Here is an 18356-nt window from a genome sequence, read left to right as displayed (position 1 = left end):
CTAGCTGTCCCTCAGCACCAGGCTCCAGGCCATATGTTCTTTCTCCTCTGTTACTCGGTATTGATGTCGTGGTTGGATAGGACAGAGAGAAATGGAGAGAGGAAGGGAAGACAGAGAGGGGGAAAGAAAGATAGACACCTGCAGACCTGATTCACTTCCTGTGAGGTGACTCCCCTGCAGGTAGGGAGCTGGGGGCTTGAACTGGGATCCTTATGCCAGTCCTCGCACTTTGCGCCACCTGCGCTTAACCCGCTGCGCTACCACCCGACTCCCAATAACTCGGTACTGTTCTAATTCTTTGCTGGTACAGTGTAAACCACTCAGAAAATGTTCGTGGAAAAGAGTCTGAAAACAATTCTTTTTTTTTTTTAAAGAAAGTATGTATGTATTCCCTTTTGTTGCCCTTGTTGTAGATATTGTTGCCATCGCTGTTGGATAGGACAGAGAGAAATGGAGAGAGGAGGGGAAGGCAGAGACTGGGAGAGAAAGACAAGACACCTGCAGACCTGTTTGCTATTATCCTTTCTAGTACTGACAGATATTCAAACTACAGTTATTTTCTCTACAGTAAACTAGAATTGCTTTGTCACCACTCACGTTACTTAAGCTAGAGTTCACTTCTCCTCCCAACAAACAGATGTAAATTAAAACCTTCCTTAAGATCAAAGTTTCTAGGGTGGGGGCAGATGGCGGTGAACTTGGTTTAGCGCACACACTACAATACACAAGGACCTGGGTTCAAGCCCCTGGACCCCACATGTAGGGGGAAAGCTTCACAAATGGTGAAGCAGGGCTGCGGGTGTCTCTCTGTCTCTCTCCCTCTCTACCCCCCCTTTCAATTTCTCTCTGTCTCTACCCAATAATAAATAAAATTTTAAAAAGAGGGAAAAACATCCGAGTTTCTATATTAATATATGGATGCTAACAAGAATTCCGAGTGTCAATTTTCCATCACCTTTGCTCAGTTACATTAATATATTTGTTCCTCTCAATCATCATCAACATGCCCTTCCAGGGTGCACAGCCACTAGGAGAAATCTGTCAAGGTTTCTGAAAGAATTAGAACTCCTTGGTAATAAGGCTAAGCTACCCAAATGGAGATCTAAGTTGATTTGTTAGAGTTAATTGCATGCTCAACTAATTGTCCAGATATGTTTTACTCTGGCAACGTGGACATGGGCACACGTCATCTTCCAAAGTTAATCACCACCAAGATCTAATTATATCTTGGCTTGAGCGGGAATGTCCTATGAGGAATGAACAATGCAGAAAGAAATGGAACTACTCAAGTTGGACGCCTGGTTAAGCGCACATATTACAATGTGCAAGGTCCCAGGTTTTATCCTTTGGTTCCTCACCTGCAGGGAGGAACCTTCAGCAGCGGTAAAGCAGTCTAAAGGGTCTCTCTTTCTCTGTCTCTCTCTATCTAACTTCCTCTCTCAATTCCTCTCGGCTTCTATCCAATTTTAATAAGATATATAATACACACACACATATGAGAAAAGGAAAAGGAAGTGGAGGAGGATGAAGAGGAGAAGGAAGTACAGGAGGAGGAAAAGGCGAAGGAGGAGAAGGAGAAGGAGGAAGAAGGGGAGAAGGAGGAAGATGAGGAGGAGGAGGAGGAAAAAGTAGAAGTTGAGGAAACAACCACCCATAGAGCCGTTACTGCTGTTTTTAATCTTATAAGTAGAATAAAATTTTTAGTGGATTGTGACTGGACGTCATCCCCTACTCAGGGTGCATTGGATCGACCTTCTCGTGGTGCATCCCGTGAGTACCCATTCATTGGGGAACTGACGATCCTTCCTAGCCGACTGAATCCACATGGATCCCAGTCACTTTCAAAGCCAGCAACAAGCAGCTCCTGACAGCTTTCAACCTGACCTGTTGACTGGCTACGGAAGAAGGGCAAACGCTAGAAGAAGAAGAATCCCCTACTCATACAGAACAGGCTTCCCCAAGAATGTCACTTTGGTCATTCTATTTTGATTTCAAGTCAATTGAGGTCCTTCAGGTTCCTGAGAAACTTATGTCACTCCATAACCCACTTAGGAGAATGGAAATTGGAGCCTCTTACTGCAAATTGGGGTTATCACCAGTGACACTCCTCTATCTATGGGGCAGAATGAAAAGGATGACAGACACCTGAACTCGACTACAAAAAATCATCTTCTTGTCACCAGGTCCCTTTTCGATCTGAAGCCTTAATTCCCATTCTTGTTCCTTAGTTTAGGATGCACATGGACCCCGTCTACCACACCACCCCCATCTCCATTTCTGGAATGTATATCTGGAATGGAGGTCTCCTGTATGGATGTTATCACATTTCTTTTCCTTCCCATTGGGATTCTCCATTTGTGCTTGTCTTTTCATACTCAGTGTGTACAGACGTTTATAATCGTTTCACGATTTAGTGATTTAACTTTGCTTAATTTGGGATGTCTATGAGCCTACTACATAAACGGTTCCATGTAATATATAAAAATATGCCTTGACAGGGGCCAAGTGGTGGCGCGCCTGGTTGGGCACACATGTTACAATGCACAAGGACCCAGGTTCGAGCCCCCCCATTGCAAGGGGAAAGCTTCGCAAGTGGTGAGGCAGAGCTGCAGGTATCTCTTTGTCTCTCTCCCTATCATCCTCTCACCCCTCTCTATCACCCATTCACTCAAGATTTGTGGCTATCTTTATTCAACCAGTAAATAAAGATAATTTTAAAAAGCTAAAAAATAACTGTCTTGATACATTTATTTATTTATTTATTTTGCCTTTTGTTGCCCTTGATTTTTTTATTGTTGTTGTAGTAATTACTGTTGTTGTTATTGATGTCATTGTTGTTATATAGGACAGAGAGAAATGGAGAGAGGAGAGGAAGACAGAAGGGGGAGAGAAAGAGGAACACCTGCAGACCTGCTTCACCACCTGTGAAGCGACTCCCCTGCAGGTGGGGAGCCTGGGGCTTGAACCGGGATCCTTCCGCCAGTTCTTGCTTCCTGCCACCTGCACTCAACCCAGTGCACCACTGCTTGACTCCCTTGTTATATTTTTTAAAAGACAAACATGACTTACATTTGCTGACAGCTGAGATGTGAGGGTAGCCACTTTCTCTTGTGAGGCCACCAGCTCCCGCCGCAGTTTGTGGATTTGCTAAATGCAAGGATAATAATAAAAAGTCAAGTCAGGAATCTAGTAGAGCTTTACTTAAGCACTCGGTCCAAGAAAGTAACTGCACAAGTTCTATCATTATAGCACCACTGTATCAGCATCCATGACTCAAAGTGAAAGAAACATGCACTAAATAAAGACACTCAAACGGCATCTATAACAAAAGGGTTAAGTGTTCATGCATGGTTGGAGTTCACATCTGCAAGTTCAAGGCCGCCTACTTATTTCTGTGCTACCCCTGCCTGACTCAAGAACCAGTTCACTCTTTCTGTTGCTGCCTTACGTAATGAGATGTAATTTTACTAGGTAATCATAAAATCTGTCCTTTAAAAGTTAATGGTATACATACACATTTTTATTCTGGTACATTTAAAAAAATGTATCTATGATAGTTTTCTATCATATATTTAAACTTTATACATTTAAGCCACTGAAAGTTAACCTCTAATCCAATCTTTAATGATTCCATTTTTTTTGTTTGTTTGTTTTGGATAGCAATTCTATTGTCTGGGGATTTGATGACTGATATCCATAGGCTTTTCAAAATTTTTATTATAACATTTTATTCAGTGAATTACTATTAATTCAAAGCTGACATGCCTTACAGATTAGTTGTCATTTACAAATAAGGGGGACGTTTGGTGAAGACTCTGGGGTGGGTGGGGGAATACAGGTTCTGGAAAATGATGACAGAGGACCCAGTGGGGGTTGTATTGTTATATGGAAAACTGGGAAATGTTACGCATGTACAAACTATTGTATTTACTGTGGACTGTAAAACATTAATCCCCCAATAACGAAATTTTAAAAAATAAGGGAGAAGTGAGGAATTTTCTGTAAATAACTAATCAACAAAGTAAAGTGAAGTGTTTTCGTTTTGAGTTAATAAGCTGATACTCAAATAAAATTGACCATGAAAAAAGATGAGAGTTTAAAAGATATAATTTAAATTTAAACATAAGAGCTTTTCAAAGTTGAACCTGCATGCCTGTTGTTGTCTTCAAATATCAACTCTGATTAGCACAGCTATAAGATTCACAGCCACTGGAGAGTCTAGGTAGGTCATATGATTAATTAGATACCACACAGTTCACTCCAGTTCATTCTTTTTTTTTGTTTTCAAAAACAAGTCTGTTGTGGTAGCTAGACACTTGGAATACATTCTCTGTTTGAAAACATTATTATAAAATTCATTAACTTTTTTTTTTGCCATGGCATATGAGATTTTATTTTTGATTTTTTAATATATTTATTTACTTTATTTATTTATTTATTATATATTTTTATTTATTTTGTTGCCCTTGTTGTTCTTTAGTGTTGTTGTAGTTATCAGACTTGATGGGCCACTATTTCTTTTCCATAAAAATCTCATGTGCCAAGGGAGTCAGGTGGTAGCCGGCGAGTTAAGCGCATGTGGCACAAAGCCCAAGGACCAGTGGAAATATCCCAGTTCGAGCCCCCAGCTCCCCACCTGCAGGGGAGTCACTTCACAAGTGGCGAAGCAGGTCTACAGGTGTCTATCTTTCTCTCCTTCTCTCTGTCTTCCCCTCCTCTCTCCATTTCTCTCTGTCCTATCTAACAATGATACCAATAACAACAACAATAATAACTACAACAATAAAACAAGGGCAACAAAAGGGAAAATAAATAATTTTTTTTAAATGCTAGTTGGGGGCTGGCAGTAGCATCAACGCAAGTGACACAAAGCCCAAGGACCGGAGTAAGGATCCCGGTTTGAGCCCCCGGCTCCCCACCTGCAGGGAAGTCGCTGCACAGGCGGTGAAGCAGGCCTGCAGGTGTCTATCTTTCTCTCTCCCTCTGTCTTCCCCTCCTCTCTCCATTTCTCTCTGTCCTATCCAACAACGACAGCAGAAACAACAACAATAATAACAACAACAATGATAAACAACAGGGCAACAAAAAGGGGAAAAAATAGCCTCCAGGAGCAGTAGATTCCGTAGTGCAGGCACCGAGCCCCAGTGATAACCCTGGAGGCAAAAAAAAAAAAAAAATCACTAATAAAAACATGCTGGCCACAAATTATGCTGGTGTGCTCTTTGAGATTCAATGCTAATTACAGGTAGTCTCACAGAAGTGGGAGAAATAAACTACCAAAGAAGAGAAAGACCATGCATACATATGCATGCATTCATCAAGAGCTAACGAAAGCTATCTACAAGGAACAACTGGCCTGGTGAGTTACTACTCCAGCCTAAACTGTGAGAGGAGAGTTTGCTTCTAAAAGCTTCCTTTTTTTTGTTTGTTTGTTTGTTTTCTTCCAAAACCCTCTGTCAGCTGCTTCTCTGCCATCCTAGCTACTAGAAATGTTACTGTAGAGCGCCCTCTACTGGTAGAAACACTCACTTGATTATCAATGGAAACCGTAAGAGCATTTTTACCTCTGAGTGAGCCTTTTCTTCTGCCTGTAAAGGAGAAAACAATGTAGATGTGATTAGTGTCAATTCATTCAACAAGTCTCAGAGGATACAGTAATTGTGTTTACATGCCATTCTGACATGATATAAGAATACAGTAAAATGGATACTTCTATAGTCAAAGTAAGGAAATAGAATCTTGAGAATTCCCAACAATCCTTGTGTTTTTAAAAATCTGTAGATTATCTGATTGGTGAACATGCACTTTACTTTCAAAACAAAAGGATAGGGCTGAGGAGATAGCATAATGGTTCTGCAAAAGACTTTATGTCTGAGGTTCCAAAGTCCCAGGCTCATTCCACAGCACCACAATAAAGGGGAAAAAATAAATAATAATTATATTTAAAAAGCAAAGGACAGAATTGAGGCAATGCTACTCTAAGATGGAAAAAATGAGAGTTACAAAAGACAGGTACAGGAAAATAAGATGTTGGATTTATCGTCATCTAGATTGTTGAAGATTGACTCCGTAATATTGTAAAGGTCTGGAGTGAAGTCTTTAGTCAAGAATTAACCAAGCATTTTACTTTGCGATGTGCAGATCATAAAGAATGCCAAAAGGAAGCTAGGAGAAAAGTACTGTTACTTCCTGAAAAATCAGCTGACTGGGTTCTACTTGCTTTCATTGTAGCCAGTGCTTTGCCTACCTCCCAGCAAACTTCTGGGGCATCAGTATCAAATAATTACCCCTTTCCTTTTCACTTTTCCCTAAAGTTTGTCTACGGGACTGTAAGTCTGCAAAGAATTAAATGGTCAGCAGTCAGGGGATGGTGAAAGAATAGGGGGCTGGGCAGTGATGGATTCTGTTGAGCACATGTTCCCATGCTTGAGGATCTCGGTTCAAGTCCCCACCCATCACCTGCAGGAGCAAAGCTTCATGAGAGGTAAAGTAGGTTTGCAAGTGTTTATTTTTTTCTCTCTCCTTCTATGTCTCAACCTCTCCTCTCTATTTCTCTCTGTTCTACCTAATAAAAATGAGAGAGAGAAGGGAAGAAAGAAAGAGAGAAAGAAAGAAAGAAAGAAAGAAAAAGAAAGGAGAAGAAAATGAGGGCCAGGTGGTGACACACCTGGTTAAGCGATCATATGACCGTGCACAAGGACCCAGATTCAAGCTCCCAATCCCCATCTGCAGGGGGAAAGCTTTTTGAGTGGTGAAGCAGGTCTGCAGATGTTTCTCTGTCTCTTTCCCTCTCTGCCTCTATCCTCCTCCTCTCTCAATTTATTTCTGACTTTATCCAATAATAAATAAATAACTGAATATACATATTTAATTATAAAAAGGAAACATTGACTAAACCATAGGATAAGAGGGGTACAACTCCACACAGTTCCCACCACCAGAACTCCATATCCCATCCCCTCCCCTGATAGCTTTCCTATTCTTTAATACTCCGGGACTATGAACCCAGGGTCGTTGTGGGATGCAGAAGGGGAAAGGTCTGGCTTCTGTAATTGCTTCCCCTCTGAACATGGGTGTTGATAGGTGGATCCATACTCCCAGCCTGTCTCTCAAAAATGGCCACCAGGGAAGGTGAATTCGTTGTACTGGCACTGAGCCTCAGTGATAACCCTGATGGCAGGAAAAAAAAAAAAAAGCAAAGAAGAAGAAATGTCTTATAAACCTCCTCTATTATGTAGTGAACACAGGCAGTGCTGTAGGAACTCACAGGGTGTTTCTGGGATGCAGACAAGTACTAGCTCTGTTTTAGTTCTTTATGCTAGGCTACAGAATGCTAGCTAATGATTTATGTGTACCATTACACTCGGAAAGCTCCTGTAATCTGCAAGGAGATAGAGAATGCACAATATTGCTGAATAGGAAAAAGTCTGTTCATTGCCTTGAGCAGATTCAAAGTAGGAAAATAAGCATTTCTCTCCTATCTCCGCATTAGGAAACTTTCCTGATCAATTAATGCAAAAAAAAAATACATTAACTGTTTTTTTTTAATCTTCTTATTCTCCAGAAGACAGAAAGCATTGTAAAGTAAACATATATTTTATGCATAAACATTTTTTTTTGCCTCCAGGGTCATAGCTGGGACTGGATGTCTGCACTATGACTCCACTGATCCCAGAGGCCATTTTTCCCATTTTGTTGCCCATGTTGCTATTATTGCTATTGTTGTTATTGTTTCCACTGGTATTGTTGTCATTGTTGGAAAGGACAGAGAGAAATGGAGAGAGAAGAGGAAGACAGAGAGAAGGAGAGAAAGACAGACATCTGCAGACCTGCTTCACCGCCTGTGAACCGACAGCCCTACAGGTCAGAGTCTGGGACTTGAACCCAGTCCCTGTGCTTCAGGCCAGGTGTGCTTAACTCTGTGTGCTACCACCTGGTCCCCTTATGCATAAACATTTTTATCTTGAGTTTGTCTCACATTTTCTCTACACTTATGAGCACAGTTAGTAGGTAAACAAGAGACTGGCTAATTAGTAGAATCCCAAAAGTCTTAATTAGAAAACTAGATTAAAAAAAAAAAAAACCTAACTTGTAGCTTAGATAGTTTATGTCTCAATTTTTTGTTTTAAAAGTGAAGGGTGTATTCTTTAACTCTAATACAGTAAAGTTTGCCTATACAGTTTTCTTTTAAAATCAAGAGTAGGGAAAGAATTTTAAGATAAAAGGTTCTTAAATTCTGTAGAAAGCTAGAGCTTATCTCCCTTAGCATTTAACACACAGTTAAATGAATCTGTTCAGAGTCCCTAGAACTGCAGAGATTAGCTGCAAGTTTATTCTGCATAAATTCTGCTCTCAGGTTTGCTAAGCTTATATACAACTAATATTCCATAAACGATTTGTATATTTCTTAAACTATTCAATTTTTATGATAGCCAAGTCAGACATTCATCACATTTTCTCATTAAAAGGCCTCAGAAAAGTTATATATTCTAGTAATAAGCATAATCACTACGTGTGTTCACATGTATCCATAAATTAGGGCAAAATATATACCTGAAAGCAACAGTACACAATAGTCTGCAGTGAGTCAGTATAAAGTTCATAATGAAATAGTGTCTACTTAGACTTAGATACCCTCCTCACCTACTTCCTATTACAGTTCCCTCACTCACTCCAATGCTAACCTTATCAAAGCAAGGACTGCAAAAGCTGAATAAGGTCAAGAGACTGGCATACTTTAATGATGACTCTTTAGTCACTATCAGGCCACCCCATCAGCTGGGGCCCTAGTCAAGGAGTTCTGAGATTCCCAAACAGACATGATGGACCTAGACCTCAAATAAATCCCTTTCCCCAATATTCCCAGTCATCTCCATCAGGAACAACACAATAGATGCCTTTGTGCCCCCACCCCCAGGACCTTGCCCTCAACTTGGATCAACAACGTAGAGAATGTTCTATCCTCCAAAGGGAGGCTGGGCAACATACTCTATGCTACACCTGAGGAAGATAGGTCGATACTGGGGCAGCATAGAATGTTCCTACTCGTGACCGCAGAATGTGAGCTCAGATGTACAGGGATGCAGTAGATCTGACTTGCTTGCCATTCTATATCTACTTGGTCAAGAGAAATTCAGCAACTTGCCTTCTGCCACACAATAATTACTTACAAAAGTAAGCGAGAAGGAAAGCCACTGAATCTTTGTCAAGAGCCCTTAGCATCCGGAAAAATAATGACAAATTGCTTCTTTTCTCCCTAGTTTGAAAAGCACTTCTATTTTCAATTAAATCTTAGAGCACAATAACCAGGGACTAGAGACAAATGGACTCCTCCTCCTTGATTTTTCTCTGTCTTAGTTCTCCAAATATGCACTTAATTTTTAAATGGTTTTCTCACTTATTATCTGCCAACTGAAGCATTCTTTTTCCATCTTTCCAATATAAATATTTAGATTCACTGTTTTTTTTTTTTTAATAGAATAATCTTCTCAAGGATTTAGTCACCTAATTCATTCTTTTTACACAATGTAAGGACTGATTTTGGCTGTAACTGTGGGCCTGAAAATGCAAGTATACACTTGCGTCTGAACGGCAGCACCTCTGGTAAAGCAGAGATGGGCTAGTGGTCAGGGTCCTGGTAAGCAGACATGGTCTAATGGTCAAGGGCCTCAGCTCAAGCCCCTGTTCCCCTTTTGCAGGGGGAAAGCTTCCTGAGTGGTGAGCAGGTGACTCTATCTCTATTTCCCCTTTCCCTCTCAACTTCTTTTATTATTATTATTATTATTAGTGGTTTAATAATGATCAACTAAGATTGTAAGTTAACAATGGTATAATTCCACACAGTTCCCACCACCAAGAGTTCCTTGTCCCATCCCCTCTATGGCAAGCTTCCCCATTCTTTTTTGTTTTTAATTTTAGTTAATTAATCAACTTATTTATGTTTTGCATCCAGGGTTATTGTTGGGGCTCAGTGCCTGCATTAAGAATCCACTGCTCCTCAGGCCATTTTTTCCCCATTCTGTTGCCCTTGTTATTGTTATTATTGTTGTCACTGGCTGTTGTTGTTGTTGGATAGGACAGAGAGAAATTGAGAGGAAGAGAAGACAGAGAGGGGGAGAGAAAGACAGACACCTGCAGACCTACTACACTGCCCACGAAACAATCCCCCTGCAGGTGGGGAGCCAGGGGCTCGAACCCAGATCCTTATGTCGGTCCTTGCACTGTGTGTCACATGCACTTAACCCGCTGCACTACAGCCCAGCCCCAGCAAGCTTCCCCATTCTTTTTCCCTCTGGGAGCACAGATGGAAGATCTTTATGGGATGCAGAAGGTGGGAGGTCTGACATCTGTAATTGTTTCCCCACTGGATGTGGGTGTTGGCAGGTGGATCCACACTCCCAGCCTGTTTCTGTCTTTCCCTCGTGAGGCAGGGCTCTGGGGATGTGGGGTTCCAGGACACATTGGTGAGGTCGTCTGCCCAGGGACGTCAGGATGGTGTCAGTTAGATCTCCTAGCTTCTTCCCACACAAAGACCCCTAGTTTCATCTTCTCTATTCTTACCTTTTGGTTCTTATTTATTAAACAATTTGTGTGGTTTTCTACCTTACCTCCTGTTAGTCACCAAGTTACAGATGCTCTCAAATTCTGTCACCATCCAGTAAATAAAATGGGAGCTGGGTGGTGGCACACCGGGTTAAGAGCACATAGTATGAAGCAAAAGGACTGGTGCTAAGATCATGGTTTGAGCCTCCGGCTCCCACATGTAGGGTGGTCGCTTTGCAAGTGGTGAAGCAGGTCTGCAGGTATCTATCCTTCTCTTTCCCTCTCTATATTCCCCATCCTCTCTTTCTCTCTGTCCTATCCAAAAACAACAATAACAAAAGCAACAGCAACAACAAAAATGGAAAAATGATGGCCGTGGATTTGTAGTGCAGGCACTGAGCTCCAGGGATAACCCTAGAGGCAAGAAAAAAGAAAGAAAGAAAGAAAGAAAGAAAGAAAGACATAGTCTATTTCATCTCTCTTTTCACTTCATGTTATATCCTTCCTTCAATACTGCTAATTGATATTTTCATACTATTTTGACTAACACTAGCCTCTGCTTATTGTTAAAAGAGATACTCTACATTTATCAAAAGAAAGAAAAAGGGAAGGGAAGGAAAGGGAATCCTTTTCAATAAGCAGGGGCAAGTGTTAGTCAAAATAATAGAGAGAAACAGAGAGGAAGGGAGGAGACTGAAGGATAGAAAGACTTGTGAAGCTTGTCCCCTGCAGCTGGGACCAGGGTCCCTGTGCATGGTAGCCTGTACTTCTCACCTGGTGTGCCACTTGCTGAACTCCCACTTTGAGACATTTCTTTGGAGCAATATTTCCCGATTTATTTCTCCACTTTTCAATTCTTTAGCCATAATGTAAAACAGAAGCTCTGCTAATGACTCATAGTAATTTTATTTAAAGTCAACAGTGACTAGTATCACTTATTAAAACAATAAATGGCAAAAGCACTATTGTCTCTACCAATAATAGTACTATCTTGAGTACTAACAAAAGCATTGTGTAAGATCAACTGACAGACAAGTGAGCTGTGCCATTCACACATACTGAAGATGAATGAGAAATCGCTACTGCCTGATGCGTGATTACATAATGACAGCAACAAGAATTAAAGACTCCTCAGAGTACTGACACAGCAGCGAGATCCATATGTTCAATACACCTTACACTTTCGTTATACTAAGGCGCCCTCTTATAAATGATGCCTTCCTACAAACTGATTTTTTTTAAAGAGAGAGAGAGGAAGAGAGGGAGAAAGGAAGGAAGGAAGGAAAGAAGGAAGGAAGGAAGGAAGGAAAGAAGGAAGGAAAGAGAGAGAGAGAGAGAGAGAGAAAGAAAGAAAGAAAGAAAGAAAGGAGGAAGGAAGGAAGGAAATGAAACTATAGATCAGCAAGTCCACCTGGGCAAAAGCAAAATGTAGTTTCACACAACAGAAAAAGAAGTTGATGATCTGAGTCTGACGGTAGCGCAGCGGGTTAAGAGCATGTGGCGCAAAGCTCGAGGACCAGCGTAAGGATCCCAGTTCGAGCCCTGGCTCCCCACCTGCAGGGGAGTCGCTTCACAGGTGGTGAAGCAGGTCTGCAGGCATCTCTCTTTATTCCCCTTCTCTATTTTCCCCTCCTCTTTTCAGTTTCTCTCTATCCTACCCAACAACGACAACATCAATAACTACAACAATAAAAATATAAATAAATAAGGGCAACAAAAGGGAAAATAAATAAATATAAAATATTACAAAAAGAAATTGATGATCTGGTATTTCTCTCTTCAGAAATCCATTATCTAGGGGCGGCCTGGTGGGGGCACATCCAGTTAAGTGCACACAGTATGAAGTGCAAGGACCTGCACAAGAATCGGGTTCAAGACACCAGCTCCACACCTGCAGGGCAGTGGTACTTCACAATCAGTGATGCAGGTCTGCAGGTGTCTCTCTTTCTGTGTCTCTCTTTCTCTCCCCCTCCTCTTTCAATTTCTCTCTGTCCTGTCCAATAAATGGAAAAAATGGCCTCCAGGAACAGTGGATTTGTAGTACTGGCTTTGAGTTAACCCTGGAGGTGAAAGAAAAGAAAGAAAAAAAGAAAGAAAGAAAGAGAGGGGGGAGGGAGGGAGGGAGGAAGGAAGGAAGGAAGGAAGGAAGGAAGGAGGGGGAGTTGGGTGGTAGCTTAGCAGGTTAAGTGCAGGTGGCGCGAAGCACAAAGACTGGCATAGGGACCCCAGTTCGAGACCCCGGCTCCCCACCTGCAGGGGAGTCACTTCACAGATAGTGAAGCAGGTCTGTAGATGTCTATCTTTCTCTCTCCCTCTCTGTCTTCCCCTTCTCTCTCCATTTCTCTCTGTCCTATCTAACAACAATGACATCAATAATAACTACAACAATAAAACAAGGACAACAAAAGGGAATAAATGAATAAATATTTTTTTAAGAAAGAAAGAAGGAATAAAAGAAAGAAAGGAAGAAAAGAAGGAAGAAAGAAAGAAAGAGAGAAAGAAAGAAAGGAAGAGAATGAAAGGAATCCAGTATTTAAAACTGGATATATATCAGAAGATATATTTGAAACAATATCCAGGCTTTGTCGATCATCTCAAAAATTAGGTTAAAAAGTACCACGGGGAGAAAAAAAAAAACCGTAAAACCATTATCAGGCATAGCTCCAAGAACAAAGCAAGGAAAATTATAGTCGATATAATAGAATCGTGACAGAATTAACACAAAATTTCAAGAAGCCCATCCCCCAGAGGTTTTATGGGGCTCCATTCTCCATCTACTCAGTGATCATAAGTAGAGAAAAGTCTAGTGAAATCACACATCAGTGGACTGTGGTGACGCAGTATATCAGTGGCCACATTGTGGGTGGGACGGATAGACTTAAAAGTACAGCCAGCCAGAAGTCATGCTCTTTTTGGCTGCTGCTGCTGCTTCTCCTGGTCGGAAACATCTCAGCAGAGAGAAACATCAAGCAGAGATGGACCAGGTATCCGCCATGGCTACTTCTCCTGGGAACTGAACACATGTGACTCTGCTAGCTGGTAAAGTTTTAAACCCCTCTACAGCCATGAGGGACTTTTACCAGAGCTGATAATTGTTTATCTTATGCGACTAAACTTTTGATAACTATACTTAGAATTTATGGACCTAGCGTACTCTTAACCCTTGATGATGATCGCTTATTTTGCCTTTTACCTGTTTCACCCCAATAAACTTTGTATTGTTTAAACCAGTTCCCAGCTCCCTGCTGCAACAGCCCCCACAACGAACCCCTTTTTAGGTTAAATTACAACAGTGGACCACAGAAAGGCCATCGGGTGACCTACCAGCTTATCGATAAATAGAAGCTTGTACTGTGTGACGCCCCTGTAGGTTTCGGTCTATTTGATCCTTTGTGCATTAATGAAAGGGAGTAGGAGGGGATACTTACCGTTGAGTAAAGGGAAGACGTGCTGGAGACCAGCGATAAAGAGGAACCATGAACTGCAGAAAGCAAAAAACAAATAAATAAATCAGTAAGCATAATGAAGCCAGAAGAAAAGAGTGACTTCTGCCAAGAAATACCAGGGATGTCCTGAAAAGTAACGGGTACTACAGAACATAGGAGGATACAAATCTGAGAACAAATGTGCTATCATTTCTCAGGAATCAAAATGTGGACAGCTGGACGAGGTCCTATAATGGTCCCCAAAGAACAACCTTCACACAGATAGAGAGGATTTTTTAAAAAATATTTATTTATTTTGTCTTTTGTTGCCCTTTTTATATTGTTGTTGTAGTTATTATTGTTATTGCTATCGTTGTTGTTAGATAGGACAGAGAGAAATGGAGAGAGGAGGGGAAGACAGAGAGGGGGAGAGAAAGACAGACACCTGCAGACCTGCTTCTCCGCCTGTGAAGCAACTTTCCTGCAGGTGGGGATCTAGGGGCTCAAACCGGGATCCTTCCGCCTTGCACCACATGTGCTTAACCTTCTTCATTACCGCCCGGCCCCCTTGAGAGGATTTTTAACAAGAACAAGTCCTTTGAGTGAGGTTCAGACATACTGAAAACCATCCACAAACTCCCAATAAACTGTGCCATCCCAAACTAAAGGAGCCATGTTGAAAACTCAAAATGAATCTTGATTTTTTTTTTCTGATTTCGTTTTTTGCAACAAAAATCCATTTTGGGGTATTTTCTCTCTCTCACTCGCTCCATATCTCTCAGGGAAATGCAATTTCATTTTCCTGTGATAAAATGAACATGCTCTTTGAATGCAGGAGTACCATCTCTTTGTTCTAATTCTGCTTCTAAAACCCCTTCTGTTTCATTGGTTTAATCCCCCCTGCTTAACACTGTATTCTATTTGCATAACCACTGTTAACTAAGCACTGCTCTGCCTGCAGGGCATTGGTTTAATCCCCACTGGTTCATGATGTCTTTTTGCTCTGCCCCCTCTCCTAGTACACCCTGATTTCCACCAGTCTTTTTTCACTCCACCCTCTCTACATCACATCCTGTTTCCACCCTACTTGGCGAGGATATATAAGGACAAGATTGTGATTAGAGATAGCTTAGATTGCGCTGCGTTCCACATGAATAAAGACTGAACTGCGTACTACTCAGCCATGAGTCTCTGGTCATCTCTCTCTCCCGCCCGCGAAGCTCAGCCCGGCATCTCTTTAATAATGTAATAGAAAAATGGAAGATGGAACTGCCTACGGCCTTATCTAGGCATCTCAAAATACCATCTGAAACAATAAATAGACTTTTAAATATATACTTCTCTATACTCTATGTATGACACCCACAGAGGTTGATAAAATTCTGTTTAATTCTATTTGCTGAAAACTAATTCCTTTTTACATTCTGGGTTAATAGAGTTAGTGCTACATCGATCTATGAAGCAAACTAGTGGAACACAAATGTGATGAGAATTTATCAGGGAGGAAGGCAGGCAGTGGTACACACATTACAGTCTGCAAGGATGCAGGTTCAAGCCCCTGGTTCCCACCTGCAGGGGGAAAGCTTCCCAAGTGATAAAGCAGGGCTGCATGTGTCTCTCTCTGTCTCTTTCCCTCTCTATCTTCCTTTCTCTCTTGATTTCTGTCTATCTCTGTACAATCATAAATAAATAAATTTGAGCCCCCAGCTCCCCACCTGCAGGGGAGTCGCTTCACAAGCGGTGAAGCAGGTCTGCAGGTGTCTGTCTTTCTCTCCCGCTCTCTGTCTTCTCCTCCTCTCTCCATTTCTCTCTGTCCTATCCAACAACAATGACATCACCAATAACAACAATAATAACTACAGCAATAAAACAACAAGGGCAACAAAAGGAAATAAATAAATATTGTAAAAAATAAATACATTTTAAAAGAATTTTTTTTCATATCCTGGGATAATAGAAATGAATGGGACAGTCCTTGGAGTTCAAAAAGAAGTATGCATCTAAATATCTAAGAGAATACCTACAGAGGAAGCTGAATTGCATCACCAGCTATATTAAGAGTTCCACCACAACACAGAAAAGGTGTTTTCAGCCTGGTCTGAAAACGACCGAGAGCTGCATGAGATTCTGGCAGCACAGATGAAATGGAATGGATGGTTTGCATGGCATGAGGAAAAATCTCTTCAAAACGAACTGAATAAAAAGATCTGGATCAAAGAAGGGAAGAAGGCTCAGACCCAAAATTTTAGATACACAAATACAGCCAGTCAGCAAACTGTGCAAAACATTAACCAACTTAAGGAAATAAATAAATAAATGACCAGTGTAAGGAACCCGGTTCGAGGCCCCGGCTCCCCACCTGCAGGGGAGTTGCTTCACAGGCAGTGAAGCAGGTCTGCAGGTGTCTGTCTTTCTCTCCCCCTCTCTGTCTTTCCCTCCTCTGTCCATTTCTCTCTGTCCTATCCAACAACAAAGACAACAATAATAACTACAACAATAAAAAAGGGCAACAAAAAGGAATAAATAAATAAATCTAAAAATAAATAAATAAATAAATGTAAGACTAAGGGCCAAGCACACCCAGGACAGCTGACCTGTTACCATATGCAAGGAGCCAGGTTCAAGCCCTTTGGTCTCCACCTGCCAGAGGTGAAGCTTTCACTCTTCATGAGTGAAACAGTGTTGCTGGTATCTTTCCTCCCTGCTTTTCTCTCTTCCTCTCTATCTCTGTCTCTCACCCTTTATCTAAAAATAAAATGATCATCAAGAAACAGTGGAACGGTGCAGATGCTTAGTCCCAATGATAACTCTAGTGGCAAATAATAAAAGCAAGTCACATGTTCCATAGCTAATGACACTGTATGAAATAAGTGTGTTACTATGACATACCAAAAGTAAGATGAACAACAAATCAGGAATCAGAAGACCCCAGTTTCAGTATTTCTGTGCTATTTATGTATGTCATTGAAACCTAACAGTTTGTGACTCAGTCTTCTGCATTCCCTCTGTGAGCTTTGGTCAGGTTATTAACAAAGACACAACCCCCCCCCCCAGCCTCTCTCTAGACTAGTGTACACTTCAGTTTAAGAATTAGGGGAATCCAACAACAAACAACATCATCAACAACAATAATAACCACAACAAGGCTACAACGACAAGGGCAACAAAAGGGGGGAAAATGGCCTCCAGGAGCAGTGGATTCATGGTGCAGGCACTGAGCCCCAGCAATAACCCTGGAGGCAAAAAAAAAAAATCACCCACCTGCAGGGGAGTCGTTTCACAAGCAGTGAAGCAGGTCTGCAGGTGTCTATCTTTCTCTACCCCTGTGTGTATTCTCCTCCTCTCTCCATTTCTCTCTGTCCTGTCCAACAATGACATCAATAACAACAACGACCACTACAACAACAATAAGAGAACAACAAGGGCAACAAAAGGTGGGAAAAATGGCCTCCAGGAGCAGTGGATTCATGGTGCAGGCACTGAGCCCCAGCAATAACCCTGGTGGCAAAAACAAAAAAAGAACTAGGGGAGTTCATTATGGAGGTAGTCAGCGCAGGAGCATCAAAACACCATTGGAGCCTGGGTGATGGCACTCCCAGTTAAGTGCACATAGGACCTACACAAGGATCTGGGTTTGAGCCCCCAGCTCCCCACCTGCAATGGGAGAAACTTCACAAGTAGTGAAGCAGATCTGCAGGTGTCCCTCTTTCTCTCTCCCTCTCTGACTCCTCTTCCTCTTTCAATTTCTTTCTATCCTGTCCAATAAAATGGAAAAAAATTGCCTCCAGGAGCAGTGGATTCATAGTGCCGGCACTAAGCCTCAGCCAGAACCCTGGAGGAAAAAAAGAACACAGAGAAAATAAACAAACAAACAAACACCAACTTGCCCACTCAGGCTGCCTTTAAAAAATTCCAATTACTGCATCCTCACACACGGACAGCCAGAAGTTTCCCGAGCACACACACAGAATTCTATTTGCCAGTGAGGCACTCTTGAATGTGATGAGTATGTTTAACAAATTATTTTGACAATATCATAAGAGGCCCTCTGTGAAGAGAGAGTGAGAGACTCACTTTAGAAAATCAGTGAATTTACATTTCAGATGAGTTCTATTTTGTCTCTCTACACGGCAGTGTTATCAGCAGGCTCACAGGAGATAATTCACTCTCTGTCACAGTGAACTCAGTCACTTGGTTAATTTCCCAAAAGGCAAAGGCAACCATGGTCAACTCATTCAGTGCCAGTGTGCCAAATGTACTGTTCATTCATTAGACAACTGTCACTACTTCCTAGACACTGAGTCAGGAGAGAAACGAACAGAACTTCAATTTTATCCTTTTGACAGAGGTAAAAGTCACAGATGCATACATTAGGACAGTGAGGTTAGG

The 18356-nt window shown here is 41.5% G+C and overlaps 1 protein-coding gene across 6 annotated transcripts in view; it reads right to left on the bottom strand.

The window, feature by feature from the left end:
• Nucleotides 1-18356, bottom strand: part of NAV3 (neuron navigator 3) — a 666403-nt gene that overhangs the window by 98845 nt on the left and 549202 nt on the right. For all 6 annotated transcript variants that reach the window (XM_060191355.1, XM_060191352.1, XM_060191353.1 and 3 more), the window contains 3 exons: nucleotides 13971-14023; nucleotides 5565-5588; nucleotides 3070-3147 (listed from right to left, as the gene is read on the bottom strand). In XM_060191355.1, coding sequence (XP_060047338.1) covers nucleotides 3070-3147; nucleotides 5565-5588; nucleotides 13971-14023 — 155 coding nt within the window. The remainder of the gene's footprint in view (nucleotides 1-3069; nucleotides 3148-5564; nucleotides 5589-13970; nucleotides 14024-18356) is intronic.

The sequence above is a fragment of the Erinaceus europaeus genome, chromosome 5, assembly GCF_950295315.1.
Source record: "Erinaceus europaeus chromosome 5, mEriEur2.1, whole genome shotgun sequence".
Classification (NCBI taxonomy): Eukaryota; Metazoa; Chordata; class Mammalia; order Eulipotyphla; family Erinaceidae; genus Erinaceus; species Erinaceus europaeus.
The sequence above is the reverse complement of the archived record's forward strand: the minus strand, read 5'-3'. Positions and strand labels throughout refer to the sequence as shown.